This window comes from Mesoplodon bidens, assembly GCF_964165515.1.
Source record: "Mesoplodon bidens genome assembly, chromosome: 19".
Taxonomy (NCBI): Eukaryota; Metazoa; Chordata; class Mammalia; order Artiodactyla; family Ziphiidae; genus Mesoplodon; species Mesoplodon bidens.
The window spans coordinates 43,216,933-43,243,100 of record NC_138179.1 but is presented as its reverse complement, the minus strand read 5'-3'; the positions used below and the strand labels follow the sequence as shown (position 1 = coordinate 43,243,100).

The window sequence follows — 26,168 nt, the reverse complement described above, 5'->3', positions numbered from 1 at the left end:
GAGATCTTGGACGGAAATTGTGGTACTTCTACATCCAAACAGACAAGTAAAAGTTTCAACTGCAAAGAACTGCTCCGTTCATTCGCTGACAAACATGGGGGCAGGGAGGGGAATACACTACACAAACCTTTCCGTCTGTCTGTGGGTGGCTACTGCTCTTTTGAATCTCCTGATGTGTGTATGTGTTGCTCCCAGGCAGGAAGGAGCCTATTATACAAGCTGCCAGGAGACGCAGCCTGTTAAATGCCTTTAAATGAAGCAAACACACAAGTATCTGGTGAAGAAACGTATTTTGGAGAGAATTAAACAAACATTTAAAGCCTGCTCTCAGCAGGATGCACACTGGTGTGGGGGGGACTGAGTGCTCGCTGCTGTGGTCGGGTCAGGGTCATGGCTCAACCTGGGCGCCGGGGGAGCCCGGCCTGGAGGCACTTGGCGCTGCCTGGGGGTGGGCGTCACGCACCTTCCGGACCACGGGGCTGCCGTCGTTGATGAGCTGGGCCAGCATCATGGCCACATTGTGGTCGATGGTGGTGGAGTGGTCCGTCCTCTCTGCAGAGTTGCCCACAAATGTGCCGAGGGCAAAGACTGCTGCGCAGCGCACCTGCAGGTGGGACAGGGGGCAGTCACCCCACGGCCGGCTGTTTGGCTCTAGCCGGGGCCCCTGGAGCCGACCTGACGCAGCCCGGTCTCGTCCACGGTCCTCTCGGCCCAGCTCCACTCGTGTAGATGAGCAGGAGCAGGGAAATAAGAGGTAAGTGGTGGCCCCGCCTGGGGGCCAGGTGACAGGCTGTGCAGGCATCAGAGACCAAACCAGGCACCGAGGAACCCACAGAAGGGGACGCAGGGGTCTGGGGCCGGGGCTGGGCCTCTCTGGCTGTGCGGTCTCCAGGCATATCTTGACCTCAGTTAGCCTGAAGTGGCCGTGGGTGTGGACTCACCTCAGGGATGGGGTCGGAGAGAAGGCTGCAGAGCTTCTCGTGAGCGCTGTCCCTCACCCCGCACCACCGGGCCGAGTCAAAGTTCTGCCAGATCCGGCCCAGGCAGATGGCCACCCACTGGCGCAGCAGGGGGTGGGGATCGTTGAGCTGCTCCAGGCAGATGGCGATCAGGTTTCCCTGGAGGCAGGCTTCCTGCGAGAGGGCAGGCAACACATGGCATCACCCTGACCACTGAGGGCGAGGGGTGCCGGGCTGGACCCCAGCTCCCAGCGTTTCTCAGGGAAACATTGCTTAATCACATTACAAGATGTCCTCAATTTTCCTCATTTTTTTTTTTTTTTTTTTTTCTGGCTGTGCTGCACGGCATGTGGGATCTTAGTTCCCGGACCAGGGATCGAACCCGTGCTCCCTGCAGTGGAAGCACAGATTTTTAACCACTGGACCGCTGGGGAAGTCCCTCAATTTTCCTCATTTTAAATCCCACCAATATCAATTCACCCTGGCTAAACAAAGGGCCCGGACCCCACTCCTCCCATGGAGCCCCTTGGGTTGGTGTGATCCTGCAACGCCCCCTCTTCTGAGGTCACTGTTTCATCAGACATTCAGAACAGTTCCGCTGGCCCCCAAATACTGGAGCTTGGGGCTGCGCCTCTGCAACCCACAGGGAGGCCCTGCAGGGGTGGGGACGCGACGTGACACTCACCTGCCCTGTGTTATAGCTGTTAACGATCACAGCCAGAATGAAGGCTGTCATGGTCCTGTGCTCAGCCTGGAAAACAGAAGTCACCTGCTAGTTTGCACTTTTTTCGTGGTGGAAACTCATCACTCCCAAGCACTAGAGTTATCCTTCCAGAATCTTTATGATTATGCTTGGTGTGTAATTAAAGTAATGAGAGCCAGCTTTATTGTCTTTTGAGTCCACAAAAAGGAAGAGCACTTTTAAGAGGGTCTGACAGTTTTGGGTTGGCCTCTCAGAGGACAGATGGGTCCCTGACGTCTGATGCTGCAGGAGGGGCATGGGCCTCTCTGATTCTGCTCCATCAGAGGCCACCCTGTCCTGCCCAAGCCTATGGAAGCAAATAACCCTGTTCGTAAAACGACTGACCACAGTCCCTAACTTGGCTTCATTATCCCTTCCTCGTGGTCTTCTAGTGGACGGATCGATTCTCATTTTCTCCTCTCCTCTGTGCCTCTACTGACTCAGAGATCAGTGTTATGTTAACTGTTAGTGGTACCTAGTCATTCTTTAGAGAATGAATAAAGTTAGTCATTTCCTGTGTCTCCCTTGGATTCCCGATACTCCTCCTCACGTGTCAGCCGCTCATGTGAGTGACTGGTTTTACTTATTCTTACAACCGATGCTGATTTAGATACGTGACAAGTTTGCAGATGTCTGTTTTCCGATGCTTCCTGCATCCTACTGTCCCCTGGGCTCCATCTCCTCCTGAAGTGCAGTCCTCCTGGCTGCCTGGGTGGGGTCAGCGCATGGGAAGCCGTCGGTCCTGAGATGTGCTGGCTTCGCCCTCTCCCTGACTTACACCGGGGCAGGCACAGGGTCCCGGGGTGACGGTTCCCCCTGTGCTGTGAGGGCCTCTCCTCAGTCTTCCACCCGTTACTCTGGTGACTGCTGTCCACATCTTTGCAACAATCTTCCTTTTTGTCCTGGTTACTTTCAAGATTTTTCCTCTTGCCTTTGACATTCTCTACTTTCATTATGATAAGTCTTTGTGTGGATTTGTTTTTATTTAACCTTCTCAAGACTAATTGTGCTTTATAAACCTGAAAACTCATTTCTTCTTCAAATCTGGAAAATTCTCCGCTAGACCAGTTGGATTGTGCGTCCCCCCCGCCCCCTCACCTACCCCCACCATCTCCCTCTGGCCTGTGTTGGATGCAGCGAGCCCTCTCAGCCCCTCCGTCACATCTCCGCTTTGCTTCATCTCACGTGATTTCTCCACGGATTCCTTTACCCGTTGTGTCGATTCTGCTGTTTAATTAGTCTACGGAGCTTTTAATGACAGTGACTGTCTTTCATTACAGGTTCCTTTTCCCCCCCCAAATCTGCCTATTTATTAAAAGACTCTAGTTGGTCATTTTTTGAGGAGCAGTAAAAAGGACAGAATACATTGTTCTTTTATAATAGTCACAAAAGTACTTACGAGGAAACAACATAAGAGTTTATTTTTGGATGTAATTAAAACAAATTGTTTATTCAGTAATTTTAAACATACTTATTTGTATTGATTGTCAGTCTTTTTCAGAGAATCCTATTAGTTTCAATTCTTGGTGAGTCAACCCTCTTACGTGCCAGCTCTGCTTATGTCCCTTGAACGTGGGTTAGGAGCAGGCCAGCGCTCCTGGCACGAGTCTCAGTACCCTGGCTTCGTAGATGTCCCTGCAGAAAGGTTCAGCCTTTGCCGCTTCCAGGCAGGCCCTGGAGATTTCATGTTCCTCTCTTAGCTGGCGGCTGCCCCCGCAACGGGGGGTTTCTGTTTCTCACGGAGGTCTTTCCTGACTTTCCACCCAGACATGGACAGACAGGACCAGCTCTTCTCGTCCTTGTCTGGTGAGTGGGCGGCTCGCCCCACAGGCCTGTGTCCTCCATGCAGACTTGGGGCTGCACGTGCGTGGAGTGCCAGGGTCACTGTGAGGTCTGCCGGTGAGTCCCACCGTGCCCCTCCTCTGACATCAGTTTTTGGCATTTGGGGATTTCCTTTCCTTTCTTTCACATCTATGTCCTCAAATCTTCAATGTGTTTGTAGTTGAAGTGGGGCCCACTTGTGCTGGCTTGGCTCACCATTTTACTGCATTTTATCAGCTTAGATGTCTTATTTGTTTGATTTGTATCTTACCCCGAAGAACAGGGAAGTGATTATTTCCAACATTTGTATAAAGTCTAAACTTTAACTGCCTATGATAATGTTTAAAAACCACACTTCAGTTAAAACACACAAGTTCCACTTACCTTTCATAACAATCCTGTTTTTGACGTTTTCTGTATTTTGAAAAATGTGTTTTTATTATTGTCATTTAGTTCAGAAAACCAGCTAGAGGGTGAATTTACACACAAAAGTTCCTTTACACAACCAAAGCCACCTAAGACTGTGTGAACAAGCTGTTGGACTTAATTAAACATTCTGATAAAAATAAGTTATATTAAGTAATTATTTACGGTGTCTATTTTGTTCTTTTTACTATGCTAGGAGCTAGAGGTAGGGAACATAGAAATTAATTTAAAAAACACTTATAGGAAGTTATTCTATATGCTATTTATGGATTACTAATTTTTAAACAACTTAATACAATAAAATATATTTAAAATTTAAACTTTCAATCTCTTCTTTCCACCCTCCCGCTCCCCTCCCCGGCTTTCCTTCCTGATTGAAGGTGCAACAGCCTCCTGTCATGTCCAGGACCTGCACTGGGCAAAGGAACTGCCATATTATGGATGTACAAATACTCATTGATCTAACTTGGCTGACAGGGTGTGAGGCAGAGTGGATTCTACTTCACTGCAAAGACGTGCTCGGAAAATGGACTCACAAAAACAAAAAAACAGCCGGTGTGTCAAGTTTCACTGTAACTCTTTACTCAGGGAAGCAGCTACTGAAATAACGACGGGAAGCAAAGGGTACCGTCTGAGTGAGGCAGAGCCGGGGTGAAAGCGGACCCCCTCCCGCCACCCTGCGGGCCCCTCTGCGTGGAGCAACCTTCCCCAGAGTCCCCGGGAGACATGTCACCAGAGCTGGTCCTTACTGGCATGTATGGATCTGCCAAGACCGAGAGGAAGTACTTGTGGCCGTTGTCCTTCACCAGGTCAGCTTGGCACGACTGGGGAGACAGACACAGGAGAAACAGTGAGTGCAATTCCGGGAAGGGGCTTCTTTTTCTTCTTGGGATGTGTGAACAAACGAATGTGCAATGAATATTTTATGCCTTAATAATTTTCTCAAGTCCAATTTTCATCTGAAAAAATAATTCCGACGGCTGTGTGGAGACACATTTTTCCTTGGCTGTGGGAAAAGGGCTGGCATCTCACACACTCTCAGAAGTGCAGCAGCTCCAAGGCGTTCTCGAAAGCACCTTCTGGGTACCTGCCGAATGGGGGCGCCCTGGCTGCTGGATGGCTCCTTTGGAGACCGTCTGCATCCTGCAGCCTCCGCACACGTCCTCCCTCCCGCGTCAGCCCGGGGCCCACGCGCCTCTCCTTGTGCCTTTCAAGCTGGGACGTGCCCTGGATCAACACCCAGAAAAACTGCTTTGTGATTTAGGGTAACGTGTCCACAGGGAGACACTGAATTCCATCAGCTCCCAGCATGCTCCACTCTAGGGGAAAAAGGCCATTCAAGAAGAGAGAACCGGAATTTTAAGATCTGAGTTTCTGAGAATAAAAGGAGAAAGATATGCACTGCAATACATCTCTACCTCTGCAGGGCACCACTGGTTCAGGGGCACGCCCTGTGTGAAGCCCTCTCAGGGGCAGGGCGGTTTTGCAGACAGAACCTGCTGTTTACTGCAGTCCGGAGCCCTGACCCCCTCTCTCCCACGCTGGCCCACTTCTCAGGGTGCTCTGATAATGAGGTGTTTCTTCCTCACATCAATAAACTAATAAGGTGGCAACTGGACTCAGCTGTTTAAGTGGTAATTGAGCGAGATGGAGCGGGTGGTCAGGAAGCAGGGGCACCAGGGGCTCAGGTTAGCAGGATAATAATCCCCAAGAGCCCGGGAAGCCGATAAAGCATGTGGCTTTCAAGTCGCTCCCAGAAGGGACGCCTCACTTTGAATGAAGGTTTTGACAAATGGACTAAAAGGCATCAGCTTGATGCCCTCTGCAGAGATTCGTCCAGAAGGGGCTGGGAGGGGGCACTCAGTTGGTGCCTGTAGTGCAGTGCTCGCGTCCAGGGACAAGGCTTAGGCGCCTGCATCTGAGAATGAAGCCAATGTCCTTTGATTTGAAACCAGAGATTCCACAAGTCAAACCCAGGCCCACACATTTACAGCTAAGCTCATAGCACATGTCTCATCATAGAGTAATGAAGTGTCACTAAGTCATATCCTGCTAATTCGGAAGCTGAGGCACCTGTGGGAGTATGTGAAGCTATAACTTTAATACGTCTTCAGTATCGGAAACAGCAATTATCTTGTCCATGTTGAAAGACCTCTGTCTGGACGAGGCTGCCATGCAGGTGGGAACCACAGTAATGCTTTCTGGTCCTGTCCATCCTCACTCTCAGGTCTCAGCAGGTGTCCTTTATGAACTGGTGTAGAAGAATCACCCCATCAGCCATCCCAGCCCTGTCTGAGGCCGGGGAGTCAGGGATCGGCAGGGCTCTGACTTCTGAGGATGTTGGGACACAGGCCACCAGCCACCTGCTTGCCCTCTTGACTTGGCCAAGTGCCTCCTTATAAGGAAGAGAAAACAGTCCTTGAAACTACAAAGGCCCAGAAATGCAGGCCACAGATGCGGTGCACGCACAGGCCAGTGGAAAGCTCCCAGAGAGATGCAGGGCTCTGGCAGCCCAGACTCCTCCACTCAGCCACTTTCCAAGGGTCCCCTCTTGTGTCTGCTTTCCCCCAGATCAAGCTACAGATATGACATATTAAGGCCAGGGTAGAAAGAGGGTGGAGGCGAGGAAGAGCACGACTATGAAATGGTTTTTCCTAAGCAAGCCCCTCCCCCACTGCACACCCAACTGCTCTGATGCTTCTGTCTCAGGGACTTCATGGAATTGTATTTTTAACATGGGGAAAAGGGAGGGAGGCAAGGAAGAGAAGAAGAGCAGAAGGGGAAGCAAGCACATAGTTCCTTGTGGCAGCAGCTCAAGATGCAGTTTGCAAGCAGATCCCTCTCAGGAGGGAGCAGAGACCAGGACAAGCCCGACCAGAGACCCTGGCTTCTGCAAGGGTAAGTGCACCGGGGGAAGGCAGGTGCTCCCCCTCGGAATGAATATTCTGGCAAAGGATGCTGTGGGGGAGATCCCACCTTCATTCCCCTCAATGCAGACTATAAAGTCTGTTTGCTGGGGAGCAGGAAGACACAAACTGAGCACAGACCAACAGACCACCAGGCATGACGCATCAAATGAGGCGCAATCAGCAGGACAGTCGTGAGCAGCGTCACCAGTGGACGCAGCCACTCATGTTCTGATGTGAATATGGAGAAAAGTCACACAGAGGGAGGGTCCTGTTTCCTGTCCTCGGGTCGCAGAGTTCACTCCTCGGGATGAGGAAAGGATGCCGGAGAGGTAAGCCGGGTTCACACAAGAGACAGCGACACCGGAGTGCACCTTGACCCACTGCTACCAGAACATTAGAATCGTCTGGAGACAGATATAGGACTACGTTGGACTGTTTATACATCCAGAGTTTTAACAACGGCACGTGGCCATAAAACTAGTAGTGCCTGAGAAAATAATCCCAGAGCAGGGATTCTGCTCACTGCTCACAAGAGCTCACTGTCCTTCACAAACCCAAAAGCACAGTTAAAGGCAGTTAAAGACGCACGTCCCTCTGCACGCTTCAAAGCCTCGGCACAACGGCCTTCCCACTTGCCAAGTGTAGCAAGATAGTTAAATACATAAAGGTTTTCATTTTCCAACAACTGGTTTACTACTTTAAATATTCTCGTCAGATGCTCTTGTGTTGAAGGTAAACTTCAGAATGAAGAGACACCGTGAATGCTGAAATAACTGATACCAGTGGGAAAATCACTGGTATACATGAATGCTTTTATGCCTTCCGTCTACTTTTCTGTATGGGTTCTAAAATTTGTAAATGCAGGGACTTCCCTGGTGACCCAGAGATTAGGACTTGGTGCTTTCACTGCCGTGGGCCCGGGTTCAATCTCTGGTTGGGGAACTAAGATACCACAAGCTGCTTCGGTGCAGCCAAAACAGAACAAAATTTGTAAATGTATTTAAAGGCTCAAAAATCAAAATGCTACAGAAACGTATAGATTGAGAAGCTTTTGTCCATCTCCTGCCCCTGTAAGGGGTGGTAGAGTCAGTATGATCATATCTGAATGTAGAAAATGTGACATCTGGGTACAAAATGAAAATAAATATTAAACTAGATGGAGGTTTTAAAAAAAATCTCCTCTACCGCTATATGTAATCTCTTTACTAGTTTCTTATTTATTCTCCACACATCCAAACTGTGGTTGCCCTTCTATGAAACTTCCGAGACCTGGTCGTGTGGGCTATGGTCTCTGGCTGAGTAGCCCCTGCCCACCTCTCCCAACCCCAACTGGAATCAGCACTGCAGAGCTAGTGAGTCAGCACAGCCTGACAATTAATCACGCGGCCCTTCAGCCTCTGGATTGCCCTCGGTGACGGACTGATGCACCGGGAAGTCCCCTGCAGCCTGGGTCACGGCACCCATTCATCCTGCGAAAGGGTGATCTGTCACCTCCCTGGCAGCACCCAGTCCAATCTGCCTGTGTGGGGCCGAGTGGCCTGCGTGGGGAGGGCAGGTGAAAGCCTCCTGCATCCTCCTTCAGCTTTTCACTTAACTCTTGGCAACTACAGGCATTTGAACAACTGCCTCCCTCCCTCCCGCCTGCCTGCCAGACAGACAGACACATACATACCCACCCGCAACCTGGCCTGTCATCATCATCAATGTGCACGTCTAGCAGGGCCTGGCCTCCTCCCAGGTGGGTGGTCCTGGAGGTTAAACCAGTGTTGGGACAGGCAGACCTGTCTGGACGTGGCAGGGGTGGGGTCTCTGCTTTGCTGGCCCACAGTTCTCCAGGGACCCCAGGAGGGTGGATCTGAACCTCTCCCCAGAGTAAAACCCACTCCCAGCGCTTCTGAAAAGCAGCCACCTCATTTAACCAGAATGACGGCTAAGAAGAGGCCATTCTGCACAACAGTTCTATTTTACCAAAAAATAAAAACAACACCCGGAATCACTCACACAGCACAGCCTTGCTGACTACAGCTTCTGGGTAAACATGGGTCTTTGCAAACTGTGTTCTCCAACGCTGTGATTTTGTTTTGTGTTCTATAACCTATAGTTTAGAAATTAAATGGACCATCAATGCAATTAAATTATTTACATTAAAATGAGGAGGTGGGAAGTGCCCACAGCAAGCCAGACTTTGGCTGGGAGTTTCACAGGAAGCCAGGCCTGGCTGCCACTCAACACCATGTGACTGACAAGACAGTTCATGGTGACAGCGAATCAGTCCCTTTGTCCATTTGTAGGTAGTTGCAAGATGGGACAGCAGGACAGTTCACTCAATAGGGGGCAAACTGAAAGAAGGAATGTTAGAAAGTCCCAGAAATGCAAAACAAAACAATTCCAATACTAAGCCTTATAAAATCAGACTCAATCAATAATAAAAAAAAAAAGAAATTAAAAGAATGAGATTCACGGGACTTCTCTGGTGGCGCAGTGGTTAAGAATCTGCCTGCCAATGCTGGGGATGTGGGTTCCAGCCCTGGTCCGGGAAGATCCCACATGCCGTGGAGCAGCTAAACCCGTGCACCACAACTATTGAGCCTGCGCCCTAAAGCCCGCGAGCCACACTACTGAGCCCACGTGCCACAACTACTGAAGCCCGCGCGCCTAGAGCCCGTGCTCCACAACGAGAGAAGTCACCGCGCCTGCACACCACAACGAAGAGTAGCCCCCGCTCGCCGCAACTAGAGAAAGCCAGCGTGCAGCAACAAAGACCCAACACAGCCCAAAATAAATAAATAAACCAATTAATAATAATAAAAAAAAAGAAAGCAGGTTCTGGATGGCAGATCCTGTGGCCCACCTGATCACACTCCAATGTGGGTGATGTGAATCATATTTGGATGGGAGAGGAAGTTAACCCTGCTCACTTTTTCAACTGTGAGCTGGGAGCGGGGGGTGGGGTGGGAAAAAGGGGGGATACAGGTGCAGGAAGAGAGGCTGTGAACGTCAGAGTCAGTGAGCTGGGATAAAATCACTATGCAGAGAAAACAGCAGAAGTTTTGAGACTGAGAAGGAGAACTAGCACAGATGTGGGGAGGAGGGGGGGAGCTACAGAAATAAAACTCCACTAATCTCTGATCTGCTTTTCACTCACACAACGTGTTCCTTCTTGGGACTGGGATAGCTGGCGCACACAGTGAAGCTCTTTGTGTCCCCAAATCTGGATGTACTTCCTCTATACCGACACACAATGTTTTTCCAAATTCAGTGACACTGTGCCCTTGGAATCCCCTGGTGGCACTATAAATAAAACTTTATTAGCTGTAACTAGGGAAGGTCTGCCTGAATTACATATTAGCTGTGTCTATGAAAAAACCTCTATTAACTGGAACCTAGCTTATAGAAATCTTTAACTGTCTCCCCTCTCTTTTTTTTATAAATGTATTTATTTATTTTATTTTTGTCTGCGTTGGGTCTTCGTTGCTGCTCGCGGGCTTTCTCTGGTTGCGGTGAGTAGGGGCTACTCTTCATTGCGGTGCGTGGTCTTCTCACTGTGGTGGCTTCTCTCGTTGTGGAGCACGGGCTCTAGGGCGTGGGCTTCAGTAGTTGCGGCACACAGGCTCAGTAGTGGCTCGTGGGCTCTAGAGCGCAGGCTCAGTAGTTGTGGCGCAAGGGCTTAGTTGCTCCGCGGCACGTGGGATCTTCCTGGACCAGGGCTCGAACCCGTGTCCCCTGCATTGGCAGGCGGATTCTTAACAACTGAGCCACCAGGGAAGTCCCTCCGCTCTCTTAATCTTGTTAATTAGCAGAGAAACAAATGATAACAAACAACTTAAGGAATTTATTAAAAGACAACCACCGCCATCCTCCCACAGTAGGGTAGATTTTGCCACATTCTCTGGACTCTCTCATCTACGTGTAATGTTGCTTTTGATAGCTGATTCCATCACACGACCTGAATGACAGTTAATAAACAATATTCTGCTACATTGCTTCTACCTTTCCTTTCCCCTGTATTTTTCTGCACTTTTTGAAAGTTGCATGACATTTTGCCTGGAAATTTTCTTAAGAAAAAGGACATTATCTTACATAACCACAAAACCATGATCACACTCAAGAAATTTAACATTGATACAATATTATTATCTGATATTCAGTCCTTATTCAAATTTCTCCCAATTGTTCAAATAATGTCCTTTATAGCCTTTGGTTTTTGATCCAGGATCCAGTCAGAACCTGCCCTTAGTTGTCATGCAACATTAGTCTTAATCTGGAACAATTTCCCCCACATTTTTGGTCTTTCTTGAATTGAAAATCTAGATAGGACAATTACAGTTTTTTTGTGGACTATTCTACAATTTGAATTTTTTAACAGCTCTATTCAGGTATAAGTGATATACAGAAACATGCACATATTTAAACTATATAATTTGACAATATTGGATGTATGTTTACACCTGTGAAGCCATGCCCACAATCAAGGTAATTAAGCTATCTCCTGAAAAGTTTCCTTATGCCCTTTGGAATCCTTCCTCCCTTTCCACTAATCTGCTTTCTGTGGCTATAGTTTGCATTTCCTAGAATTTTGTTTAAATAGAATAATACAACATGTATCCTTTTTTTACACAGCATAATTATTTGGGGATTAGTTTACCCTTTTTTATTGCTGAGTAGTATTCCATTGGTGATGGTAAATCACCATTTGCTTCTTCATCCACCTGTTGATGGACATTCAGGCTATGTCCAGTTTTTGGCTGTTACAGATAAAGCTGCTATAAACATTCATGTAGAAGTTTCTGGCTCTTCATATGCTTTCATTTCTCTTGGGTGACTATCTATGAGTAAGATGACTGGATTCGATGGTTGAGTATGTATGTTAATCTTTATAAAAAACTGTGAAGAAACCTCCCAGGGTGGTTGTGCCATTTGCATTCCGAACACAATTTATGAGAGTTTCAGTTCCTCCAAATCCCAGCCCACACTTGATACTATCAGTCTTTTTCATTTCAGACATTCTGATAGGTATATGGTGTTATCTGACTGCTGTTTTAACTTTGCATTTCTCTGGTGATGAATGATGTTCAGCACCTTTTCATGTGTTTATCTGCCAGCATACTTCTTTAATGAAGTGTATGTTCAAAGCTTTTGCCCATTTTTTTGGTTTGCGTGTTTCTTTTCATATAGAATTTTGAGAGTGCTTTACATATTCTCACTTCAAGTTTTTAATCAAATTAATGATTCACAAATACTTTCCCATTTTGAGTTAATTTTTGTCATGGTACGTGGTGTAGATTGCAGTTCACTTTTTGCAGATGGATGTCCAATGGCCCCAGCACCACATGTTGAAAAGACTATCTCTACCTCCACTGAGTTGAACTGTCTTTGTAACTTCAAAAATTAGTCATCTGTATACGTGTGAGTCTATTTCTTGACTTTCTATTCTGTTCCATTGATATTTTGCCCATTTTGATGCCACTTCTACAGTCTTAATTGCTGTAGATTTATGATAAGTCTTGAAATCAGGTAGCAGTTGTCCTTTAAAATTTTTTTTAAGTTGTTTTGGCTATTCTAGGTCCTTTGCTTTTCCATATGGATTTTAAGATCAGGACCCATGATAATGGAATATCTCTCCATTTATTAGATTTTCTCTAATTTCTCTTACCAATAGTTTGTAGTTTTCAGCATATGTCTTGCATATCTTTGCCAGAATTTATCACTAAGTACTTCATATTTTTGATACCATTGTAAATATTCTTAACAGTTTGTATAAATTGGTTAATAGTGTATATAAATAAGACTCATTTTGGGGTACTGATCTTATAATTTGCAATGTTACTAAGGTCACTTATTAGTTCTAGTATTTGTTTGTTTGTAGATTCAGTCAGATTTTCTACACAGAGAATTGTGCTGTTTGAAAATAAAGACAGTTATACATCTTTCTATCCAAACTGGATGTTTTTTTTCTTGCCTCACTGAACTACCTAGAACTTCCAGCAAAACTCTGAAGAGAAGTGATGAGGGCAGATGCCTTGGTTTTGTTCCTGATCTTAGTGTTCAGACTTTCACCACTAAGTGTGATGTTGGCTGTAGCATTTTTTGTAGATGCTATTCTTCATGCTGATGAAGTTCCCTTATTGGTTTTCTGAGAAGTGTTTTTTTTAAATCAGGAATAGATTTTAGTTTTTGTCAAATGCTTCCTTTCTGTCTACTGAGATAATAATATGGGTTTTCTTCTGCTAATATGATAAATTACATTGGTTTTTCAATCTTTGAAAACTTTACATTCCTGAAATAAGCCCTTCAAGGTCATGATGTACTATCCTTTTTACATATTGTTTAATTTGATTTGCTAAATTTTGGTTTACAATTTTTGTATCTATCTTCACCAAGGACACTGGTCTGTAGTTTTCTTGTCTGGTTTTTGGTATCAGGGCAAAGCAAGTATCATAGGATGATATGGGAAGATGCTTGTTTGCCATCCGTATATTTCTTCATTAACATTTGGGCAGAATTCACCAAGTGAAGCCATCTGGACCTGGAGCTTTCTTTGCAGGAAAGTTTTTAACCACAAATACAATTTTTAAAATAGATACGGTGCTATTCAGATTATCTATCTTCTTAAGTGAGCAGCTTGTGTCATTCAAAGAATTAATTTCATCAAAGTTATCAAAAGCTTGGGCATCAAGTTGTCTATAAATTCCCTCACTATCCCTTCAGTGTCTCCAGAACCTTCAGTGATGCCACTTCTCTCATTCCTGATTTGGGGTTTGTGTCTTCTGTTTCCTTATCAGTCTGAGCAGTTATTGATCTGCTCAAAGAACCAGCCTTCAGTTGAGTGGATTTTCTCTACTGCTTTTCTGTTCTCTTTTGCATTGATCTCCACTGTGATCTTTATTATTTCCTTTCTCCTACCTACTTTGGGTTTAATCTGCTTTTCTTTTACTAACATCTTCAGGTTGAAGCTGAGGTCAGTGATTTGAAACATTTCTTCTTCTTCTTCTTCTTTTTTAATAAGGGGAATTAACATTTATTTATTTATTTATTTGGTTGCACCGGGTCTTAGTTGTGGCAGGCAGGCTCCTTAGTTGTGGCACATGGGCTCCTTAGTTGCAGCATGCTTGTGGGAACTAGTTCCCTGAGCAGGGATCGAACCCAGGCCCCCTGCATTGGGAGTGTGGAGTCTTAACCACTATGCCACCAGGGAAGTCCCTGAAACCTTTCGTTATTACCTTTACAGGACTATAAATAATTATAATCTTCCATATTTATCATTTTAAAAAATTATGCTCACGAGAAGTTTTTCCCTTGAAAGATTCTGGAATACTTTTTATGACACAGAATTGTGTATTATTCCCTGTGTCTGCCTAAAAGAGTATGTGAAAAATATCAGAAGAAAGATTAGATCTGTCTAAAATCATATCTGCACAGGACCAAGAAAGGTAGATATTTGATCTTTATGTAATTAATATGATTACTGAAGATAACCCATATTTTTCCTGGCTATGTATCACTTTGTTCCTTGTGTTTTTGCCTAAATGTTGTCTTTCTTCTTTTATATTGTATGCATTTAGTTCTAGAAGTTTCCCTCTCAGCACTGCTCAGCTGTGTCCCACAGGTTTTGATACGTTGTATATTCATTTTTATTCAGTCTAAGGTACTTTTTACTTCCCTTGAGACCTCCTTTTTGAAGAAAATTATTTTTAAAAGTTTTATTTCATTATTTTACATATTAATATAAATGTTTATGATTATAAATATTTATAATTATATACAAATTATACTAAAGTATATAAATATCAACTACATTATAAAATATACATAAATATTCTCCCAGATTTACTGAGGTATACTTAACAAAAATGTATATATTTGAGGTGTAAAATGTCATGGTTAAAGTATGTATTGTGAAATGATTATCCCAATCAAGTTAATACATCCATCACCTCACACAGTTACCTTTTTTTTTCTTGGAGTGAGAAGAGCACTTAAAATCTACTCTCTTATCAACTTTCAAGTATACGATACAGTACTGTTAACTAGTCACTAGGCTGTACATTAGATCCCCAGAACTTATTTATCTTATAGCTGGAAGTCTGTCCTCTTTGACCAATATCTTCTCATTTCTCCAACTCCCCAGCCCCTGACAAACACCATTCTACTCTCTGTTTCTATGAGATGACTTTTTTTTTTTTTTTTCTGTACGTGGGCCTCTCACTGTTGTGGCCTCTCCCGTTGTGGAGCACAGGCTCCGGATGTGCAGGCTCAGCGGCCATGGTTCACGGGCCCAGCCGCTCCGCAGCATGTGGGATCCTCCCAGACTGGGGCATGAACCCGTGTCCCCTGCATCGGCAGGCGGACTATGAGATGACTTTTTAAAGATTCCACAAATGAATGAGATCATACAACATTTGTCTTTCTCTTGTCTGGCTTATTTCACTTAGCACAATGTCCCCACCTCTCAGAACCAGGAGACCAACAAGGCTGCTCCACAAGATGACTCCAGACACCAACCCCAACCCAACCCAACATAATGAAAGACAGCCTTCTCCCTAGAGGCACACAGGCTATGACACCTTCTTTGGGGATGCCCCCGTTTTTAGCCCCCTCACAGCAAAGCTCCAGCCACCATGGCGTGGGGAAGTGGTCTCAGCAGCTGCGCAGAGCCCAGATAAGAGAGGAGGACCCGGATCCGTGGGGAGCCAGGTCAGAGACTCACTGAGTGGGTGGGCATGGCTCTTAGGGGCCTGGAGCAAAGAGGGTCACATGAGTGGTTTTGGGCAGCAGCGTGCAGGACTGATGCACGAAGGCGGTAGGGACAGGACCAGGTGGCCGGATCTGCCTGACGCATTTGTCACCTCCAGGCCCACCGGTGCTAGGGAGTGGAAGCCCTGTGGGTGTGTGAGCTGAAAAGAGCCCCAGGTAGCGGGCGGCCTGCAGGGCTATCTCAATGGCGCAGGGGTCCTGGACAGGAAGGAGGGGCTGACACTCTGAGCTGAGGTCCCCCACTCTCTCCTTTTACCCCTTGCAGAGCAGAGAATGGTCTTCCCCTTTGCATGGTGATGCCCTTGCTTCCTGCCCTCCTTCTCTGTGGCTCTGCTGATCCCCCTTTCCTGTGGGTGGAAAGGGCTCCACTCAGCTCACAGCAAATTGTTACAGGTTTGCTATGGGCTCCTGGGCAGCTCCTTAAATGAGCATTTTCTTATCTGCAAATAATCTACAAAACCACACTTATAGCATGGAGTTATGCAAGAACTAAGAGAATTTTCACACGAGAGCCCCTGCCACGGGGCATCACCCAGATACACACACGTGTGCACACGCACATGTACACAGCGAGCGGGTCAAAGTCCAATTAGATGTATGGTTGTTTCTCTGCTGATTCTTTTCTCCCAACTAGAGATCATTTAAGTCACCATTCCTTCAAAACAAGCAAGCAAACCCAACCACTGATGCCAGCTCGTCTCCCCACTTACAAACCCCTCAAGCAAGCTGAGGGACGCACCCCGTCCTTCCTCCCCAGAGCCCCCATTTCTGCCTCCCTCCCCACGCACTTCTGAAGCCTGACTGCCAAGTGCGGCAGCCTCTTTGAGGTTTTCTGTCCCACTCCCAGCGCTCTCCCTTGTTCCGGAGCCTCCTTCTTCATGTTCTGTTATCAGATTCCCAGCCCTCCCCTCTCTGACAACCTCCTTCCACCCTCCCTTCTCTGTCCCCCGAAGAGCAGACCCCGAAGCTCAGCCCTCAGCCCGCTGGGCCTTCATGTCACATTTCCCCTCGAGGACTTGCCTGCCATCGTCATCGGGTAGACGAGGGCCCTAGTCTCCATCTCCCAGGCCATGAGGCCCCATCACCAGTGGTCCCCTGAGTGCTCCCCTCACCACGCCTCCCCGCTCAGCGCCCTTCTGTCACTGACACAGCCGGCCCACGCCCCACACAGGTTCAAACTCGAGAACCATTTGTTCTCCACACCTGCCTGGCCCTCCTGTTACCTGTGCGCCCCCTACCCTGGCCCTTCCTGTCCAGCAGCCCCCACCTTCCGGCCACCCTCACCCCTCCCTCTGGGTGTAAATTCCTGCAGCAGTGGCCTCAGTGGCCCCCTGCCACCTGGGTTAACATTATAATCTCCTTTACACTGAGGCACACAAATGCAGCCCCGCCCACGAGATTTCTCCACTTTTTGAAGAGTCACCCTCGTGCCAGGCATGTGTGCGGATTTGGCCTCATAGCAGAGGGTTTTGTCCCCAATGGACAGTGTCGAGGGCAGGGACGGGTGAGCTCTGCGACACCTATGGCCTTCAGCACAGTTCTGAGTACAGGGCCTTGCCTAGGACTTCGAGCAGTGGCCATGTGACTGCAGACCCACAGGCACGAGGACAGGGGTGGGGAGGTGCCTACTGGGAGCACAGCTGGAGATGTGGGCTGGGCCGTCATGGCTGAGAAGTGACCACTAGTGCCGTGGCCTGAGCCTTACAGGTGACAGCCTGGGCCTCCACGGGACTGTTCCCAGGGTCAGGGTTGGGGAGGGAAAGCACTGGTTGGAGACAGGAGACTGATGGGGCAAGGCAGGGCCCGAGCATCAAGAAGGAAGCGGGCAGGGTCATTCGCTGGCTGGAGGGGTGGTTGTGGGTGAGGAGGGGGCAGCGCACAAGAGACAACAGGTGAGCCGAGGGCCAGCGTGACAGACCAGGACTGGGCCCAGGGGAAGCACAGCCTTTCCTGGGAGGGAGGGAGGCCATGGAAGGCGTGAGGCCAGGAGGAGGGAGAATGGACAGTGGGGCCGGGCCCTCCGCCCTACTCTCAGCAGCTCTCCTGTGGGGGGGGGGGACAGACATTACTCACACTGTCCACGGCGAGGATCTTGGCCCAGATGAAGACAAGGAGAGGCCGCAGCTCCCTGGCTGAGCTCTGGAGCAGCTTCAGCACGTAGGGGAAAATACCCACAGACAAGGCCTGCGAGAGAGAGCATGTCAGCCCCACGCTGGAGGGAGCAGGGCGCATGGTGTCCTCAGCACTAACAGAGCTGCATGGGGAAGGGTCATGCCTCCCTCACCTCCACTCCTTCTCCTGGAAGCGACCCAGGCCAGCCTGCTTGGGCTGCACGAGCTCACGCAGCTCACAAGGTAAGAGACACGCCAGGCCTCCACCTGAGTCTACCTGTGGTGAGCTACATATGGCCTCCCTGCTGGCACCTGGGAGTGTAAGAGGGCTAGCAAGGACTGCTCGTGCATTCTTCCTAATTTTTAGGTTTTCCGTCTTCTCCTTCATGTTGAACTATCAATTATGACTCTTGGTTGACAATATACAATGAAAAAACTTAAATATACATCAATGGAGATAAAATAATATGCTGAACTCCCATGTGCCCATCACTTGGCTTCAACGCCATCAACCGAAAGGGCGTGGCGTCCTGGCTGGCCCTACCCACCGTCCTTTCCTGAATGTTCTGAAGCACGTCTTAGGTATCACATTGTGTCATTTGTAAACACTTAAGTGTTTATCTCTAAAAAATAAGGTCTCTTTTATGAAAACATGACCACATACCACTACCACACCTAAAAAAATGAACAATTACAATTATTGTTCTTTTTTTTGGCTGTGTTGCACTGCATGTGGGATCTCAGTCCCCTAACCAGGGATCGAACCTGCGCCCCCTGCATCGGAAGCAAGGAGTCTTAACCACTGGACTGCCAGGGAAGTCTCAACAATTATTCTTTAATAACATAAAATATTCAGTTCATGTAAAATTTCTAATTGTTTCATGAATATTAATTTTTCAAATTTTAACTTTCAAACTTTCATTTGCCAATAGAGCCCTATGAGGTCCAGACCCTGCACCTGGTGGTGGGTCTCCTGAATCCCCTTTTATCTCTAGGTCCCTCGTGATCTCTTTCCCTGGTGATTTATGTGTTGGAAAAATGGATCACTTTTGACTGTATTTTTGTCAGTGTTTTGCACGGCCATTTCTACCCTCCTGTGAATAGAATGATAGAAAAGTGTTTCAGAGTTGTGCCTAAAACCACAGTGAAAGGACGGCGAGTGAGGCTTCGCAGGCTTCTCCCAGGAGAACACATGCCGCGTGTGGCTGGGGACTCAGCCCAGAGGCTGCCAGCTTCCTGGCCTGGCAGGGGTGAGCGCCTCCCTAGAGTGTCCCTAAAGGACACTTTCTGTCCTGCAAAGGTGAAGCCTAACAGCGGATGGGAAAGGGCCCCCCAACAATATGACAATGAAGGTGCAAAGAGTGAGGTCCACAGGGGCCTTGCGGGCTTAACGGCCACCCCCATAGTCATCCTCGGCCGCATGGCCAAGGTCCCTTGATTTATCAGACGGTGACGTGGAGTCTCGTGCCCCCAACTGCGGACATAGGAAGCACGCACCAGGCTCACCGCCCAGGGACCCAGGTCCAGAAATCTTCCCAGCAGGTCCAGGGCTCTCAGCCGGTGTACTTGGCTCAGCAGCACCTGGAAGGGAGAAGAGGCGGTGTCACCGCAACACCCCTTGCCCCGCAACACGGAGCCAGGATGAGCATCCCCGGGGGCTGTTCTCCCAGGTCAGCAGGTGCCCCTTTCTCTATGGCTCATGCTTTACACAGGCTGGGAATGCTCCATTTCTTCATGAACAGGTAAACCATGTGCACGCTGTAGGAGCTACTAGAACAGATACTTTATAACCTCATTTAAGAAAATATCCACTGATGACACTGGTCTATCCACTTCCAGACACTGTTCTCTATGTACAACGTCCCCTGTTTGTTCTAAATTCGATAAGATACTATTGTGTTTCTCATCTCCTTTCTGACTAAATGATACACCCTCACTCACTCCACATAGCTAGATATGTCTGATCATTATGGCTGCCAAGGGCAGCGCTGAACTTCTTTTCTGTAAATGTGCATAATTCATTTAAACAATCTCCCCATTGCTAGATACTTAAATTATTATCAAATTTTTGCTATTGTAAACAATGCTGTGATAAAAATCCTACCAGGTAGATCTCTGCACATTTACGTTTTTTTCCCCTTCCCCTAGGATAAACTTGAGAAGTAAAATTACAGGGTCAGAGCATACACACTTATATCACCAGATTGCCCTCCAGCTGAACCAACTTGCCTACCAAGCCTTGGCTGAATACCGGGCACCAGGACACGTTTGCTCCGGTGCTCACGGGCTACTTGGCCTTGGGAAAATAACTTCTCTGAACCTTAATTTCCTAATTCATAACACAAGACCCACCCACAAGAGTTCGATTAAATATCAAATTAAAAGCTACCAGCAAAATATTAGCCCACGTTACACTGTTATTTGCCAACATGATAGGTAATAATAAAATGCTCTTTTAATCTGAATTTCTTTGATTACAAGTGAGGTTGAATATTTTTTCATAGGTTAATAGGCTATTTCTCTAGTAAACTGGCCATGCATGTCCTTATTTTCCTACTTAAATGTTTGGCTTTTTCTTTTTGATAGGAAAGGATTCTTTGTAAATTAAAAACAGCGACCTCTGCCATGTATTTTTCTCTTTTTTCCTGTGTTATGTCAAAGCTTTAAACTTTAATGGAGTCATTTATATTGAGTTTTCTCTCATGATGTTTACCCAGAGGTCACATGAACAGAGGACTTACTGTGTGCGGGCGCGGTGCTGGGCGCAACTGGGAACAGCAGGGCCCCTCCCATCACCACCTGGCTTAGACACAGACATTCCGCAGCCACACTGCAATAACCATCGAACAGACAACTGGGGGCCACTCCCTACTCTGGGGGTCTGAAAGCTCTCCCTCCCACTGGGTGACGTGTGGGGTTCCTAGGTTCCAGACAAAGGGGCTGGGAAAGTGTGGGCCTTCCCCAAGGAAGGGCAGGTGGCCAGTCTGACGGGGGAGGCTCCAGAACCAGCCGGACCTGCAGACCAAGCTAAGGGCTTCAGCTTTTCCTAAGAAGAGCAGCAGAGGGACCCGTCCAATGTGCTTGCTGTGGGCAATAGGCTGGCAGGAAGATGGATGGAGGGGTGGGATGGCTGGACTTGACCGTGGCCATGACCGATGGGGAGAAACAGACTCCAAGACAGCTGGCGGGCGTGACCGACAAAGCCTGCTGGAGGAGGGGGAATAGGGGTCAGGGAAAGGAGCCGCTGGAAGAGAAGATTTGGAATGAGGCAAGAGGAAAGAACAGACGGACAGGCCAGCCAGCCTGGGGTGGTCTGCAAGGGGGAAGCTGGGTAGAGAGACCGGCGAGGGAGGTGGGAGAGAAGGCGGGGGGTTTTTAACTATGTACCTGCTCCTGGGAGGTGAGGATCAGTAGTGGGACTCGTGAAGAGGACCCTCTGGCTGCAGGGATGTGGACCGTGGTGTAGGGACTGAACGGGGGTGAGGAAATGGTGCAGCCAGAGCAGCCAGAGCACTCAAGGGGCTACCCTCTGAGGGGTGAATACGGGTTGTCAGGAGGAGGGTGGGGAGCAGGGAGGGTCACCAGGTGGGGGACAGAGGAGGTGGCAGGAGATGCTGGAGGGAGTGGAAAGAGGGGAGGGGGTCCTGGCAGCATGAGCCTCCTGAGGAGGGGCTCCCGGGTGGAGGGGGGGAGGCTGGGGAGCTTCCCCAGGTGGACGCGCGGCCCGTGGCTGTAGAGGAGGCGAGAGTGGGTGCTCCCAGCCCGCGGGTAGCCCAGGGGTCAGGGAAGCGGAGGTGGCTGGGTTCAGCTGCTGGAATGTCATTTCCCACTGGTTTGGAGCCTGTTTCCACATCGCTATTTCGAGACGGATGATCAAGTGGTTCATTTTATGTTTGGAGAAGTTGAGGTTCTCTAATCAAGAAGCTGGGAGAGGTTATGTGGGGCTGCTCACAGGGGCCTATCTGAACGGGGCCTGATCCCTTTCCCATGTTTAACTCATGGGTTATCTTGTGCCACTGCAGCGGAAAGACAGATCTGGAGGGCAAGGTTAGACGGCTGAAAGGCATGGGCTTTGGAGTCAAGCTGACCTGACTATCTCACTTCCTCACAGTGTGGCTTAAATCACAACCTCTGGACACTTCAGTTTCCTCATCAAGAAGAGTAGAGATAACATGTGACTTGGGCTTATTTTCAGAATCAAATGAGACGCAGCCTGTCTGGTACAACGTGGTCTGCTATGAGGGTGTGATGAATGTTAGTCTCGGTGTCAGCATCCAGCTACAGGATGTCTCCATCTCTCAGAAGCGATTTGATTGACTATTTATTTATTTATTGCCGTGCTGTGCGGCTTGTGAGATCTTAGTTCTACCACCAGGGATTGAACCTGGGCCCTGGCAGTGAAAGTGCCAAGTCCTAACCACTGGACCACCAAGGAGTTCCTTATTTGTTTTTTTAAATTTTTTATTTAACATCTTTATTGGAGTATAATAAATACTCCAATGTACAATGGTGTTAGTTTCTGCTTTATAACAAAGTGAATCAGTTATACATATACATATGTCCCCCTATCTCTTCCCTCTTGCGTCTCCCTCCCTCCCACCCTCCCTATCCCACCCCTCTAGGTGGTCACAAGCCACCGAGCTGATCTCCCTGTGCTATGCAGCTGCTTCCCACTAACTACCTATTTTACGTTTGGTAGTGTATATATGTCCATGCCACTCTCTCACTTTGTCACAGCTTCCCCTTCCCCATATCCTCAAGTCCATTCTCTAGTAGGTCTGTGTCTTTATTCCCGTCTTACCCCTAGGTTCTTCATGACCTTTTTTTTTTTTTCTCTTAGATTCCATATATACGTGTTAGCATACGGTATTTGTTTTTCCCTATTTGTTTTTAAAGAAAACGGAACTGCCGGAGGTTCAAGTCTCTAGAGATCCAGGGCGGGCAGAACCTTCCATTTACTAGGTTTGTGAAAGCAGGTGTAATTCCTCAAAAATCAAAGACATCAAACACATTTAACACTTGTAAAGATTCTATTTACTGATTCCCTTTGTTATTTAAAAGACTGTCAACGTGAATAAATTTCTGTGTTTTCAAGTAAATAGCAGAGCACTTTGCAGTGGAAGAAATGGCAACTTGGGCCAAGAAACCTAACCACGCGAAGTTCGCATTGTTTCTATCTCATGTGCACTGACCAGCAGTAAGAGGTCTCCATTACAAGGTCTTATTTACAGATGGCAAAAGTAAAAGGGAAACCATCACCATCACTACTGCAATGCGATCTTTCCTGACTCTTGTTGTCTGTGTTGACGAAACACCCATTAAAGCATCAATAGACAGCCCACTTGTCTCAGAGACTCAAGACCCTCAGCAGTGCAGGGTTTTGTGCTGTGGGTATTGATGTTTCATTGGAAAATAAACAGCATCAATATCAAGTCCTAGGGAAAATGTCAAGTATTGGTTTTTCTAAACGTTACTGCTTCCTGCGATTCCTTCTGTTGATTTACATTTAAAAAAAAATTGAGGCCCAACATAAATTAAAATTACTTTTTTAAAAAAGGACTGGCTTTTGTTTGTACTTAAAAAAAAAAAAAATTCCTGTTTCAGTGTGCCTCAGGCCCCGGGGAAATTACAGAGATAAATGTTGGTGAACTAAATGAGTTACTGGGATTTCTTTCTGTCTGTGGTAACCCAAATTGAAGATTAATCATGGAGATACGAATACCCAAACTAAAACAGAGCTGCTAGGGCAACAACCTTTCATTTGCCTTGTGCACAAAAAACTCACTCAGGCTTCTGCGCTGAGACTGCTGGACAGAGCTGCTTCTTAAAAACCAGATTCTCAAGCTCCAGTCCTGGCCTGGTGGACCCAGGAATCTGATGATCAGAGATTCTGGAGCCACCGATGAATATAATATGTGTAATAATAACATCCCAGTTATTATCCTGATGCCACCTAATAATAATCCTGTACTTTCAGACCAAAAATTCTATTTGTAAATAAAATGATGCCATGAAAGCAAACAGGGTTTCCTAATGAAATGCCCACACTGACTTGTAGTATCTGTATAAAGGTACTAACACGGAATCCTGTAAAATTTCTCTCTTCCCTCTCTTTTCCACAACATTGATTCCTCCTTCTCTGTCTGGGGCTTCTTTGCACATGGGCCACTGAGGGAGTGCAGACAGTAATGCTGAGTCCAGGCAGGGCCACCAGACCAGGAGACCATAGGGCCAGGGCTTGCAGTGTGGCAGGGCTCAAGAATCTTCCTTCCCATCCTTTCTGTTGATTTGTATTTTTAAAAGGTGAAAGAGGACATCAGGACTGGTCAGGAAAAGCGTACGTTCATGCTTACATCTACACGAGAGGCTGCAAATCAGCCTGAGGAGACAGTTCATTTTACCCCGATGGTCCTCAGTTAATACCTCTGAGTTTTCGGAGGGAGAAAACGGTCTCTGGCAGTGGAAAAAGTAGCAGGCAGTGGAAAAACTAGCAGGGATTGGAAAAGCTGTGACATCTCTGTATTAAAATTCTCTTTCCCTTCAGCAACACTTCCTGACTCAACAAGGCACTGGGGATAATTTATGGATAATGGGGCCCAGGTTCTGGCAAAATAACTGAATTAATGAGAAAGAAGCCAACACTGCGGGCTACCCCAAATGAAGCAAGCTCTCCTTTGCATTGTGTTGGGTTTTCTTGTTAAGTACAGGTTCCTGCACTGATCCAGGTGGGACACAGCCCAGACAGACCCCCCCATCAGAATGATGAGGAACCTATGGTTTATATTCGTCTGAAAGATCGCACAGAAGATGCCCCTTTCTTTTCTTTCAGAGTCATTCCCTCATTTTGGCATCAGGAAGTTGGGTCTTCTCTTTCCCTGAGGGCGTGTGGGTTGTAAATGGGACATTAAAGAAAAAGTCAATAGGAGGCCATTTACAACAGGATTGTTTGCCAGGCAGGATTCAGTACTGGGCATTGTGCCCCTACTTGGGAAGGACCGATTTTATCTATCACATTATTGAAATGATAGGAAGGTCAGTGGAGGCTGGCCACAGTCTCCTCTCATGAAAATTCGGATGACCCTAGGAGCTGGGGAGCACAGCAACCAACCGGCCACTGCTGTCCCATAGCCCTGCCTGTCAGCCTTCCACTCGCTGCATGAGAACTCGTGGGCTTCTGCCAAATGGCGAGTTTTCTTTGTTGTGTTGTTATCGTTGCTTTTCGTTTTGTTTTGAAAATTTGTTTATTGCTCACCTTGCAAACTCAAGATAGTCAAACTAATCTAGAAACACACACGAGGAATACTAATAATTTCTGCATTCTTTTCACAATGTCAGAAAGTAAGCAGTCATAAGACAGAAAAAGCACCAAAATATCTCCAGGGAAGGATCCTGGCCAACACCCTGTGCCCACGTAATTATCAAGCCACGAGGACAAGGCTGTGTGGTGGCATTTCCACAACTGCACAAACTGCTCTCACTGCTCTGCTGCCTGGGTCCCGGCACACAGTCCTGAGCCAGATGAGACCTCAGTTCTGTCGTAGGCACCTTCCCAGCCCACCATGCGGTCAGCACAGAGCGGGAGAGCAGACCATGCAGGGAGGGGGCCCACCACGCTCCAGGTGGGACAGGGATCAGCCGTTCACCTATTTTTCAAACTGTCCTCAGCGGCGAGAGCCGCTCAGAGAGCGCATCTGGCCCAGTGAAGATGAATGGTACTTCTGCGAGACGTGGTCAGCAGCCTGGTGAGAAAGTGGGGCCCTCCTGGGGGGAGGCAAGGCCTCGTCCTTGGGCAGGTGAGGCAAAACAACCTAATCAGCTTTCTGGGGGGAAGGTGATGGTCTTCCCAGCCAGCTCTCAGAATTTAAGACCCCACTTCCTAACTGGACACGGATGTAAATGCCCACCCCCTCCTGCTGTGGGCATGGCTCCTCCCACAACCGTCCACAGTTCTCACCCAAGTTCAACCGCCTCATCCCCACTGCACACAATCTCTTCCAGGGCCTAAAGTGAATTATTAGGCCTTGGTGTCTACACTGACAGTGGTTTTAAATCTCATTTGACACTGTCTAAGAGCAAAACAGCTTTGCTTATGTCATGACCTGGTCCCTACACCTATCCCATAAATATACATTAACTGAAACAAAAGTTCTGTGAAAACTTCCTAAACTTCCTGCCTGTGACTTATTTTGGTATTTTGCCATCTCATTACCCAAAACTTAGCTGGGTGAGACCCACAGAACTCATCTCCCAAACCACTCGTGGGGCACCAGGTGCCGCGTGAACACTGACACAGGCCATACGGGTGACTGCGCTTGACGGCACAGCCAGAGTGCAACAGCCCACAGCTACTGCTGGGCACAGCTCCCTGGAAGTGAGCAACCCACAGGTGCCGGGAGCGGTGCCCACGACCTGCGTGTGTAATTTGCTCAGGCTCTCCCATTTTCTC

General features: G+C 47.6%; 1 protein-coding gene across 2 annotated transcripts in view; it reads right to left on the bottom strand.

Annotated features, from left to right (window-relative positions):
* Nucleotides 1-26,168, bottom strand: part of RPTOR (regulatory associated protein of MTOR complex 1) — a 339,460-nt gene that overhangs the window by 49,855 nt on the left and 263,437 nt on the right. For both annotated transcript variants that reach the window (XM_081218128.1, XM_081218129.1), the window contains exons 12-17: nt 19,220-19,303; nt 17,685-17,795; nt 4,698-4,772; nt 1,645-1,710; nt 942-1,133; nt 464-604 (exon numbers count right to left, since the gene is read on the bottom strand). In XM_081218128.1, coding sequence (XP_081074254.1) covers nt 464-604; nt 942-1,133; nt 1,645-1,710; nt 4,698-4,772; nt 17,685-17,795; nt 19,220-19,303 — 669 coding nt within the window. The remainder of the gene's footprint in view (nt 1-463; nt 605-941; nt 1,134-1,644; nt 1,711-4,697; nt 4,773-17,684; nt 17,796-19,219; nt 19,304-26,168) is intronic.